This window comes from Mangifera indica, chromosome 10, assembly GCF_011075055.1.
Source record: "Mangifera indica cultivar Alphonso chromosome 10, CATAS_Mindica_2.1, whole genome shotgun sequence".
Classification (NCBI taxonomy): domain Eukaryota; kingdom Viridiplantae; phylum Streptophyta; class Magnoliopsida; order Sapindales; family Anacardiaceae; genus Mangifera; species Mangifera indica.
In genome coordinates this window covers 17365986-17378513 of record NC_058146.1, presented here as the reverse complement: position 1 = coordinate 17378513, position 12528 = coordinate 17365986, and the positions used below count along the sequence as shown (strand labels likewise).

Here is a 12528-nt window from a genome sequence, read left to right as displayed (position 1 = left end):
ATGTCATCATGTAATTTAATGTTACTTCATTTTTAATTCAAAATCATTCAATCATCTGATCACACACATCAAATACGTGTCTATTTATATAACCAAAATAGATATAGATAGTTTTATTATTTAAAGAGATGTCATCATATAAATAAACAAAAATTATATAAATAAAATAAAATTCAGAAAAGGAATTGCTCATCACCAAAGTTGGTTTGGGAATCTGCTGGACCAGTATCTCCCCTAACCTTGGCCTTTGAGGATGAGATTTTACCCTCAACTAGGCTGGACCAGTACTTCCTTCAAACTGACATACCCACACCAACTAAATTCGCACGTAAATAATACAAACAAAAATATTTTAGTTCAACTCCTTTTATGGGCCTTGGAAAATATTTGTTGTGTACATAATTCAATTGTCATTGTTGTTTCTATCTTTGTCATAGGTTCTTGAAGCAGTCAAGGAATCTCTCAATCGATACCAAGGCGAGGAAATCAGTATAGCAGTAGCAGGTCACTCTGTAGGAGCTTCACTTGCTACATAAAATGCAACAAAGATGGGTGCAAATGGATACAACAAAATTAAATACAAGGTCACAGTCTTTGCCTTGTTGAGCACTAAAGTTTAGAACTCAGATTTCATCTCACCATTGTAATGATTGTGTTATCTCTTATCTATTAAGTGCTTTCCGGGTCTCTCAATACCCTGACTAATCGGTATTTCAGGTTTCAAGCTTTGAAGAATTTACTCAAGGCAAATGCAACAAGGAAAGAGCGGCCTACTTATTGCTGCTCCTGTTTCAGACTTGGGAGATTGAATTCAAGCTCCTGCCATTTAAAAAATTGCTCAGACTTATTTGGAATTTGAGAGTAAAACCATTACCTGTGTCTTGAAGAGCTTGATGAGTTAAATTTAGTCGGTGAAGAACTTGAAAGTGACAATTTCAAGTTGTCCTTGCAAATTCCTCACGCTCAGTAACCTGCACCGTCGGGCCATGTGATAAACCAAGAAGGTCAACTCGAATGCCTATCAAGAACTCAAGGTATGAGGATTGAGGCAGAGTAGGACGTGGACTGTGCTGTATGCAGATTATGGCTTAAGAATAGGTCAATAGAAGAATATTTGGCAGCGTACGTGGACGGTGTTGTATGAAGATTATGGCTTAAGAATAGGTCAATAGGAGAATAGTTTTATTCAATAATAGTTGGCTATTTTATTGTCAACTAGTCGTTCCTTTTGTTTAGAGAAGTAGTTGAGTTCTGGGATGTATTTAAACTCTATTGAATAGCAATAAAGGAGAACAGAAATTTCAATAACATTACAAGGTTCATTCTCACCTTAAGTAGAGTACTTTCTTTCAAAATTCTAAATAGCTTTGACTGGGACCAATCATTTGGTATCAGAGCTATACAATATGGCTACCAACAAGGAAAGAATTGAGAATTTAGAAGTGGGTCTTGGGGGACTTCAGGATAAATTGAGTAGAATGGAGTTCGGCGTTACTGACAAACTGCATCAGCTAGAAACTGCCATTAGCAAAATCTCTGAAGTTTTGCTTACAAGGCAAGACCCTCTCCCTAGCAATATTAACGAAGGCAGCGGGCAGACCTCCAATGGGTGTTCTCGTGAAAACACAGAAGGCAGACGACCAATGTTTTCCTCCAAGTTGGCTAAGCTGGAATTTCCCACGTACTCTGGCGATGACCCAACGGAATGGTTCAACCGTGTCAACCAATTCTTTGAATACCAGGGCACTTTGGAAACACAAAAGGTGGCCTTGGCTTCTTTTCATCTAGAAGGAGAAGCAAATCAATGGTGGCAATGGATCCGTCGGGCTTATCAGGAGGAAGCGAAAGAGGTCTCGTGGGGCAATTTTGTAGAAGAATTATGGTCTCGTTTTGGTCCTACGGATTGTGAGGATTTTGACGAGTGCTTATCAAAAATAAGACAAACAGGATCCTTACGCGACTATCAGAAGGAATTTGAGAGATTAGGAAATAGAGTGCAAGGGTGGACTCCAAAAGCATTGGTAGGTACCTTTATGGGAGGTCTTAAAACTGAAATAGCAGATGGAATTCGGATGTTTAAGCCAAAATCCTTGAAGGAAGCTATCAGTTTAGCCAGAATGAGAGATGAGCAGTTGAACCAGCAAAAGAAGGCTACACGTCCAGTTAATAGGACTATTTTTGACTCTTCGCCGACGAAATTGAAATCTGCTTCACCAATGAAACGACTCACTTGGGATGAGATGCAAAAGAGGCGAGCTCAAAACCTTTGTTATAATTGTGATGAGAAATTTGTGCGTGGGCACAAATGCAAAGGACCGCAATTGTTATTGATTGAAGGAAATTTTGACGACAACGAAACAGATGATGAAGAAGGAGATCACACCAACCTCCGAGGTGAACCTGAAATTTCACTTCATGCTCTCACCGGGTGGTCAACAGCTCGAACCATGCGAGTCTCAGCTAAAGTGGGTTCTTCTGAATTGATTGCTCTTATTGATAGCGGGTCAACACATAATTTCATCAATGAGAGGGTAGCCGAATTGTTACGATTACCAGTAGTGCCAACTGAACCCTTTAATGTGAAAGTGGCTAATGGCGATCCTCTAAAGTGCCAAGGCAGATTCGAGAATGTTCAAGTCTTACTGCAAGGTATTCCATTTACTGTAATCCTTTATTCATTACCGCTGATTGGATTGGATATGGTGCTCGGGGTTCATTGGCTCGAACAATTGGGCACGGTGGTTTGTGATTGGAAAAGGATGACAATGGAATTTTCATGGAGGGACCAGCGTCATAAATTGCAAGGAATTGACAATCAACCAATTCAGCCTACGACGATCAAAACAATTGCAAAAGAGATGAAGCAGGAAAATTCCATATTTGCTGTTTGTTTGCAACCAACCAGTGAAGAAACGCCTCAAAGAAGCCATCCGGAGATCCAACAATTATTAGAAGAATTTGCGGACATCTATCAGGAACCACAACAACTTCCACCAGAAAGGAAAATAAATCACTGCATCAATCTCAAAGAGGGGACCGAGCCAATTAATGTCCGACCATACAGGTATGCCTATTTTCAAAAGGCCGAAATAGAAAAACAAGTGCATGACATGTTAAAATTGGGGCTTATAAGGTCTAGTACAAGTCCATTCTCTTCTCCTGTTTTGTTAGTCAAAAAAAAAAGATGGCACTTGGCGTTTTTGCACGGACTATAGGGCTCTTAATGCTGTAACCATCAAAGATAGATTTCCTATTCCAACCATTGATGATATGCTTGATGAGCTTTATGGGGCAACCTTCTTTACTAAACTTGACTTACGATCAGGTTACCACCAGGTACGAGTACACCCTTTAGACATTCACAAAACTGCCTTTCGCACACACAATGGTCATTATGAATATTTGGTTATGCCTTTTGGCTTATGTAATGCTCCTTCAACTTTTCAAGCTATTATGAATTCTATATTTCATCCATATCTTCGGAAATTTGTGTTAGTCTTTTTCGATGATATTTTAATTTATAGCCCCAATTGGACCATGCATCTTGAACATGTTAGAAAGGCTTTTGAAATATTAAGGCATCACAAATTTTTTATTAAGCTCAGCAAGTGTGCATTTGCCCAGCAAGAAATTGAGTACTTGGGTCACATTGTAACCTCACAAGGTGTTAAGGTGGACCAAGGTAAAATCGAAGCTATGCTCAAATGGCCTAGACCCACTAATATTTCTGAGTTGCGTGGATTTTTAGGCCTTACAGGTTATTACAGAAAGTTTGTTCGCAATTATGGAATTATAGCTCGACCACTTACCAATCTATTAAAAAAGGGGCAATTTGGTTGGACGGAAGAAGCTGAGGATTCATTCAAAGCCTTGAAGCAAGCTATGACATCTACTCCAACACTTGCTATGCCTAACTTTACTGAACCATTTATCATTGAATCTGATGCTTCAGGTGACGGGATTGGGGCGGTGTTAACTCAACAAGGGCAACCCATAGCATTCATGAGTCGAGCCTTGGGAGTCACAAAGCAATCATGGTCTACTTATGCTAAAGAAATGCTTGCCATTGTTCAAGCTATTCGAACTTGGCGTCCGTACTTGTTGGGTCGAAAATTCTATATCCAAACTGACCACCGTAGCCTCAAGTATTTGATGGAGCAGCGCATAGTGACACCAGAACAACAGAAGTGGGTATCTAAATTATTGGGGTATGATTATGAGATCACTTATAAGCCAGGAAAGGAAAATTCTGCTGCTGATGCTTTGTCCAGAGTAATAGGCAGCCCTAGTCTTAATACTTTTTTTGTCCCTCAAACATCTTTGTGGAATGCAATCAAGGACGAAGCCAACAAGCATCCTTATATGGTCCGTATTGGCAAGCTTGCAACTGAAAATCCTGGAGCTCCGTATAAATGGCAGAGTGGATTGGTATGTTACAAAAATCGTGTAGTTATTCCTCCTAATTCCCATATTGTCAATCAGCTATTGCAGGAATTCCATGATTCTCCATCTGAAGGACATTCTGGAGTGTTGAGAACATACAAGAGGTTGGCACAACAATTCTATTGGCCATCAATGCATAAGGTGATTCAACAATATGTAACCTCTTGCATTGTTTGCCAAAAGAATAAATATGAAACTTTATCTCCAGCGGGTCTCCTTCAACCACTAGCCATTCCTTGTCAAGTATGGGACGACATCACCTTGGATTTTATTGATGGGTTACCACCATCCCAAGGCAAGAGCACTATTTTTGTGGTAGTTGACCGCCTAAGTAAATCAGCTCATTTCCTGGCTTTGTCACATCCTTATACAGTGAAAATGGTGGCTGAAAAATTTATAGAAGGAATTGTCAAGCTTCATGGCATGCCAAAATCAATTATCAGTGACCGTGATCCCATTTTTATAAGTCACTTTTGGCGAGAATTCTTCAAAATGTCAGGAACGAAACTGCATATGAGCTCGGCCTACCATCCCCAAACCGACGGTCAATCTGAGGTGGTTAATAGGTGTGTCGAGCAGTATCTGCGCTGTTTTGTGTCTCAACAACCTCGAAAGTGGAATTCTTTTCTTCCATGGGCTGAATTCTGGTACAACACTACATATCATAGCTCTATTGGGATGACGCCATTCCAAGCTCTCTATGGGAGACCTCCACCGAGTATTCCACATTATCAAGCTGGGGCATCTTCCGTCGATGAAGTGGACCAAACAATGGTATCACGAAATACCATTTTACAACAGCTCAAAGCCAATTTACATGCAGCGGCTAATCGAATGAAACAAGTGGCAGATTCAAAAAGGAGGGACGTGGAGTTTCAAGTGGGGGACTTAGTATTCCTTAAACTTCATCCTTATCGCCAGCAAACTGTTTATAGAAGAGCATATCAAAAGCTGGCTAGTCGTTTTTATGGTCCGTACCAAATTGAAGCAAAGGTTGGCAAGGTAGCTTACAAACTCAGATTGCCAGAAGGGTCTCGAATTCACCCTGTTTTTCATGTCTCAATGCTCAAACGGCAAGTGGGGGAGACTAATGCCACTAGTACTGAACTACCGCCCATAGCTGATGATGGTGAGATTATTATGGAACCGGAAGCTATTTTGGATGTCAGGTGGGTTAAGAAAGGGTCAAGTTTTGTTGAGGAAAGCCTTGTCAAGTGGAAAAACCTTCCAAAAGAAGAGGCTACGTGGGAAAATACACAAGAGCTGCGAAACAAGTTTATCAACTTAAACCTTGAGGACAAGGTTCCACTGAAAGAATGAGGCAATGATAAACCAAGAAGGTCAACTCGAATGCCTATCAAGAACTCAAGGTATGAGGATTGAGGCAGAGTAGGACGTGGACTGTGCTGTATGCAGATTATGGCTTAAGAATAGGTCAATAGAAGAATATTTGGCGGCGTACGTGGACGGTGTTGTATGAAGATTATGGCTTAAGAATAGGTCAATAGGAGAATAGTTTTATTCAATAATAGTTGGCTATTTTATTGTCAACTAGTCGTTCCTTTTGTTTAGAGAAGTAGTTGAGTTCTGGGATGTATTTAAACTCTATTGAATAGCAATAAAGGAGAACAGAAATTTCAATAACATTACAAGGTTCATTCTCACCTTAAGTAGAGTACTTTCTTTCAAAATTCTAAATAGCTTTGACTGGGACCAATCACCATGTTGGGGAAATCAAGGTTTTAGACTCAGGACAAGACATTGATAATCTGACCGATTAATCATGATCGCATCATTGTAGTATTTAAATAAATATAAAATACTATTAAATTTTAAATTACAATGAAACCTTACCAAAATTGACTAGGGCTTGGTGGTCAATTGTCCATTTTCAGTCGCCAAAATGTTGGATTCAATTCAACCACCGGCTCCTTCAAAATCTTTTAATTTTTTACGTTGATGTCAACGGATAGGGTAATCCAGCAATCAATCCGCGAACCAGGTAGTTTCAACCCCAACCCAATTGCCTATGTAGGTTTTGGGGCAAGGCAGGACTGAACTTGCCCAAGTCCCAATCGAAGGACTAGTTGAATCCAGTTTTTTAAACCACAAGGGCAACATCAGGGAAAATTGATTTAAGTTTTCAAATAATTTTTTAATTGTCAAATGGTTAAAATTAAGAAATCTATTAAGCACTAATTTGTAAACTAAACATAAGTACTAATTTGTACCATCACGATGATCTATTTTCATTTAATTGGACGATATTTTATCACAAATTTAAAATTTTTTAATCATATAATAACATATTATCATAAATACATAATTTAATATTCATTGTTAGTATACATAATTTTATTAATATATTTTACATTATAATTACATTAAAATAGTTATTTGTTCTCAAGTATTACAACACAACCCAAACCCAAATCCAATATATATTACAATAAAACTATATGTATTTATAATGAGTATCAATTTGGGTATCAACGATAATGTATCATCATATGATTAAGTGATTTTAAATTCAAGATAAATAAGATTCAAACACATAACAACAAATTATCGTTGGTGTATAAATTGATACTCATTATACGTGCACATAACAACCCCCAAATATATATATATACACGTGTATATATATATACACATAACTCTGAAAGTCACTAAATTATAGTTGTTATGTTATGTTGCTTCCCCAGTAACAATACCCCAATAAGAAGATTTACTTAGGAGAGTTTCCAAGATTTACCACCATTCATGTTGAATCTCTTTAGCCTTCCAAAGAACATGACTATAATCAGCATTAGTTTTCCTCCAGCACTCCATCTTCCAACAAATCCATAAGAAGTATCCTTGCAAAAGCTCTCACGTTTCAATTGCCGTTTACAACTGTACCCAGTTGAGAACCCAACATTCCCATATGCACTGCACATTAATAAATTAATTTTTCATCAAAAAATTTTCCCTATATCCAAAATTAGGGATAGATTCGAGTAAACTAGCTTGAGTTCAAACTTAAGAGTATTTAATTTGTCAAGTTTGAGATCTCAGAAAACTCGATTTGAAATTTTTAAAACGATATTATTTTGACTCACATACATTAAAAACAATATCTTAGTTCATATCCTATCCCATCTATAACCAATAAAGAAAGATTAATAATTTGTCTCACCTTATAACTTCAAACGTGATGTTTAAGACATTGAAATTGAGGGGGTCGTTCTTAATTCTATCCCTCTCAGTAATGCAGATTATGATGATTGAGATAGCAAGGTAAGAGAGTTGTGACAATATCAGACTCTCCATAAAACTCTTCTTTTTATCATTTTCCCTGAGTTGGCATTTTCTTGAATCTTCTTCTTGATATCTTCTTGGTAAAAAAGATATACTAGGTGGGAGATACCTGCGTAAATTGAGTTTAACATATGAATAATATTATATATATCTAATTTTAAGTATTTAATTATATATTCAGACAATATATCATCACGTGATTAAATTTTTAATTCAAAATCACTCAATCATATGATGATTCATCATTTGAAAACTCAATTTTATATACGATTATTTAGTATAAATTCATGCAAGTTTTGTTTTGCTAATTTTCAAGTTTCTCAGTATACGTTGGGTTAGGCTTCCGTCTATATTAAGATGATCCTAGCAAAGCTTTTATGGTATTTCAAACCCGGCAAAGATTTATTTGGTTATAAGGAGATGACTTTTTCACATATAACCTATATATGTGAGTTGGGTGTCAATTAGAAGGTGTAAGACGTGTGAAAAGATTGAAAAACAAATGAAAAGTAGAAAGAATTTTACATGATTTTTAATATCCAACAACTACGGAGCAAGTGAAATTTTATGTAGAGGTTCATGACTCATTGTTTTCATATCAAACTAAAAAATTATTATTTTATTTGATTTAAATTACGGTTTAAATCAATTAGAAATCATTTATTTTTAAATATTTTTTATTAAATATATGAGAATAAATTATAATTATCTTGAATATGAAATAAACATATAAAATAAATATAATATATGCACTAAGTCAAAATTTGGATTGGCCATCTACAACTTCGGCCAGAAACTTCAAGTTCCAAGCTTAACATGGTAGCAAATTTATTAGTCCTGCTCAGGCCTATTAGTGAAACGGAGTCGTATCGAAATCTCACGTAAAGGTTTACAAATCGGTATGACGCAATCACCAAAAAAACCCACAGAAACACCGCTCACACCACACTATAGATTGTGCCCCCCCCAGGCCTTAAAATTTTGTGGGCTGGCTGGCCCCCTTGGCACAGCCCATTACCTGTGTGGGATGCAAAGTATTGTTGTGGATAGGGAATAAAAGAAATGGCAAGATTCTTAAACATGATTCGGTAGGCCATAGACCGTACAAGAAAGTGGGAAGACTTAATTTATCACCAAAATATCTTTTCAAATGGACTCTGTGTGTGTGTGTATATATATATATATATATATATATATATATATATATATAAATGTTATAAAATAAAAAAATATTGAAAGCGATGGTGGGCTCCTGCAACTGGACCTATTATATCTACTCGCACTCAATATATTTTTTTAATGATAATTGACAATCCTCTCTTTACGTATTACATCATCAGTCTAACACTTTTTACAACCAAACTCGTGGAGTCACTAATTCAACACCTCTAAAATCTTAAACTCAGTAATTTACCTTATAACTTGGGTCAACATGATACTCTTTTTTAATTTGGATCTCTAAGGATGGATCTCACACCCAACCCTCCGACGATAGACTTTATGCCCAACTGCCTCCTCTTCAATTAGGCGGATAGGAAACCTCACCCTCATCTAGCCCTCTTAGGGTAGGCTCATGGACTTAAACCAATTGTTGGTGCGCTAAATGCAATAGAATATCCATAAGGTTTAGTTTGACAAAAATGCAACTAAAGATGACACTTTCTTTCACACTTACATATTTACCTTCAATTATGATGAAAAACAATAAAATTATGTATATATATTTTTGTTTGTATAATTAGTTACACAAATGATATATTATTATATAATTAAATGATTTTAAATTAAAAATAAAATTAATATTTAATTATAATATAATATATATATATATATTATTTATGTAATTAATTATCTGATAAAAATTATATACGTGTATAACTTAAAAAAAAAAAGAGAGAAAGAGAAAGAAAAGAGTGAAGAACTTACATCATAACAATAAAGAGCACCAGCACAGCCGAAGAAAGTATGGAGAGATCGAACACATATTCGCCTGTGTACCTCGAATTAACCACTTCAAATAAAGAACCAACCACTTTCTGGTAGATACTTAGACCATCCATGGCTGCCGAATTCCATTCCAGGGAACAAAACAAGACAAACTGCACAAACAACAACCCAAAAACAGTTGCTCCAAGATAACAAGAATGAACACCAGACAACAGATAAAAATATCCCATCTCTTTGTGATTTCTCAACATGTTTTCAAACTCCACTCGTCTTGTGATTTTACTCAAAACCCTGATGACAAGCCACAGGCAAGATGGAAACAATGTGTTTCCAAGGAGAACCTGCGGCATTAGAACCCAAAGAAGACCTGAATTCTTCCTGAAAACGATCATATTTTCATTTGTGGGGACGAAACCACAGTTTGAGAAAGTAGAAACGATTGTGAACACAGAAAATGTTACTGGGTGAAGACCTTTGCGTTTTAGAATTTCTGTTGCACTTTCAACGAGGCTAACGTAAAGTAAAAATACACTGGTTCCGCCTACAAGAACTACTACAAGATAACCTAATATAACATAGCCCAAAATCTTGATGGAATTATCGAGTGAACGCTTGAAATTATTTTTTGTGGAATTCTCGTTTTGTGGACTTGATAAGGTGGCTAAACCAAGTTCAGTTATGTCGTTTTCAATGGGTCTTTTTCTGGGAAGTTTAGATTTTAGATGAAGTTCAAGCCAGGAGACGAAAACCTCCGCACCTATGAACATCAGGATGGTCATAAAAACGAGTTGAAGATTGGAGAAAACCTCCATTTCGACGGTTGACATGCTAGAATTTGTCATTGCGGACACAGAAGTGAAGAATAAGTCCAAGTTTTCAGGCTGAAAAGAGGGCGCAGTTCTTGGCTTGGTGACCCTTAACGCTAAGTAACCTACAGAAGAGATAGTTAGGTAGTAAAAGAGATGAATCCAGAAGAAATTCACTCTGGAAACAATACGCGACTGCATGAACAAAATAAAACCCGGGAAAGAATGCTTATTGTTCATCTTTAGAGACAGAAAGTTTTGTGGAAGATTAATGTGGGAAGAAGTGAAGAGATCAAGTTGAAGAGTCGTGCATGTAGGGTAGAGCCAAGTGCAATTTGAACCTTTAATTGCCTCACTTATGAGACATATTCTATCACCGTACCAAAATTGAAAAAAAGAGATTTGCGGGGATAATTAATATTGTGGTGTCTTTTCTCTCAAATTATCGTGGAGGTATCAATACAAAAATTTAAAATTGAATTCAAACTAAGCGTAAATAAAGATTAACTTAAATTCAATTCAAATAAAAATTTAGCAACATCAAAAAAGAAGAAGAAGAGTCATCAAACATAAAAAAAATTCATGAGAACAGATAAAAAAAATGGAAAATTTAAAATTTTGCCGCTGAGTCAATGTCTATACAAAAATATCGCACGTTTAAAATGTTAGCATTTATACCACAAAACCTGTTGAGGCCCAAAAAAACCACTGTGCACACTGTTCACACAAGAACCAACATAAGCAATCATGAACCATTGAAGCCGACGACATGAAAAATCAAGTGAAGTAACATTTTCTCAAATCAAACGCTCCATACTTGTGAAAATCACCGAGAATAGCTAACAACAACACACTCAAATAGTCAACAGTGTCGACACACCCAAACAGCTGACAACGCAATGGTAAGACAGGTGAGCTATTCTTCGATTGATGGCATGATTAATCAAATATGATAATAGTGGATTCATTTTATTGTTAGATTTAGGGTTTGGGTATGAAAATCATGACCAATTCTTTTCGAGTTTGATATGTTTAAGGTGGAGCCACTCCAACTTGAATTTGATTTATTCAAATCAAACACCAACTCAAGACCAAACTAGCTTAACACACATCGAACTAGGCTTAGATTCAAGTTGAGCTGAGCTTTAAGCTCAACTCGATATTGTAACAAATAAAAAAAAATTAAAATAACGTCATTAATATGTGTTGGTCAAATCAATATCGGTCTAGTCAAGTAGTATCAAATTTTTTCTAGCTCACGAGTTTGACAGTCCAAACAACTCTTAAACTTGAGTTTGAAAATATTTAACTTTTAAGTTTAAGCTCGAACTCAAGTTTACAAGCACCAAACTTGTTTCAGATTCATTTAAATCAAGCTCGTTTAAGCAAAACTTGTTTTCAACCCTATATCCAACCCTACAAAAAACCTTTGTAAGTAACTAATGCAAAAGACCATAGTTATGATAATGATATGACAAATTAAAAAAAGTAGGGGTGTTCAAAATAATCCGAAAACTAACTGAATCATAAATCGAACTGAAAAATAAGATAACTATAAAATTGGTTCAGTTATTAGGTTGGAATATTACAAAAACTAGGATTTCGATTCAATTTTTGATTTATTAAAATCTGAAAACCGGTTTTCAAATTAAAAACAATTTAAAAAATTTTATATTAATTATCTATTAAATTATAATAAAAAGTCAAATATTAATATTTCAATAAATCTATATGAGATTAGAGTTCAAACCCGTTTGGCTTAATATTATCAATAAATTATTGACAAAATGAATAATATTATTATAAAGATTATTAGTGTTATAGATAAAATAAATAATATTATTAAATAAATATATAAATCGATTTTGATTAGAAATAGTTAAATTAAAATTCTATCTTAAAATTGAATTATTTAAATCAAATGACGGATTCTAACTAAGTCAATTTAAATCAAATTACTCCTATTGAAAATCACAATCTTAACTATATAACCATTACTCAAATAATATATTTAAAACAAAAATAATATTAT

The 12528-nt window shown here is 35.5% G+C and overlaps 1 protein-coding gene across 2 annotated transcripts; it reads right to left on the bottom strand.

Moving 5' to 3' along the window:
- Nucleotides 1-6821: 6821 nt before the first annotated feature.
- LOC123227371 (sodium transporter HKT1-like) lies at nt 6822-10938 on the bottom strand. Of its 2 annotated transcripts, XM_044652145.1 has the most exons (3): nt 9670-10933; nt 7622-7852; nt 6823-7374 (listed from the first exon to the last, which is right to left on the bottom strand). In XM_044652145.1, exons 1-3 carry the CDS (start codon nt 10734-10736, stop codon nt 7176-7178), a joined length of 1497 nt encoding a protein of 498 aa, XP_044508080.1. In that variant the 5' UTR covers nt 10737-10933; the 3' UTR covers nt 6823-7175. The 2 variants fall into 2 exon arrangements, with proteins under 2 accessions (XP_044508081.1, XP_044508080.1); XM_044652146.1 differs by lacking the exon at nt 7622-7852 and having other exon boundaries at nt 6822-7374; nt 9670-10938.
- Nucleotides 10939-12528: the final 1590 nt, after the last annotated feature.

Excerpts from the sequence above, each read along its gene's own strand:
- LOC123227371 (XM_044652145.1), bottom strand. The coding sequence starts at position 10,736 with ATGAACAATAAGCATTCTTTCCCGGGTTTTATTTTGTTCATGCAGTCG. Across the intron at positions 7,853-9,669 it reads GTGCTCTTTATTGTTATGAT|GTATCTCCCACCTAGTATAT; the intron begins GTAAGTTCTTCA and ends CAATTTACGCAG. Across the intron at positions 7,375-7,621 it reads ATCACGTTTGAAGTTATAAG|TGCATATGGGAATGTTGGGT; the intron begins GTGAGACAAATT and ends ATTAATGTGCAG.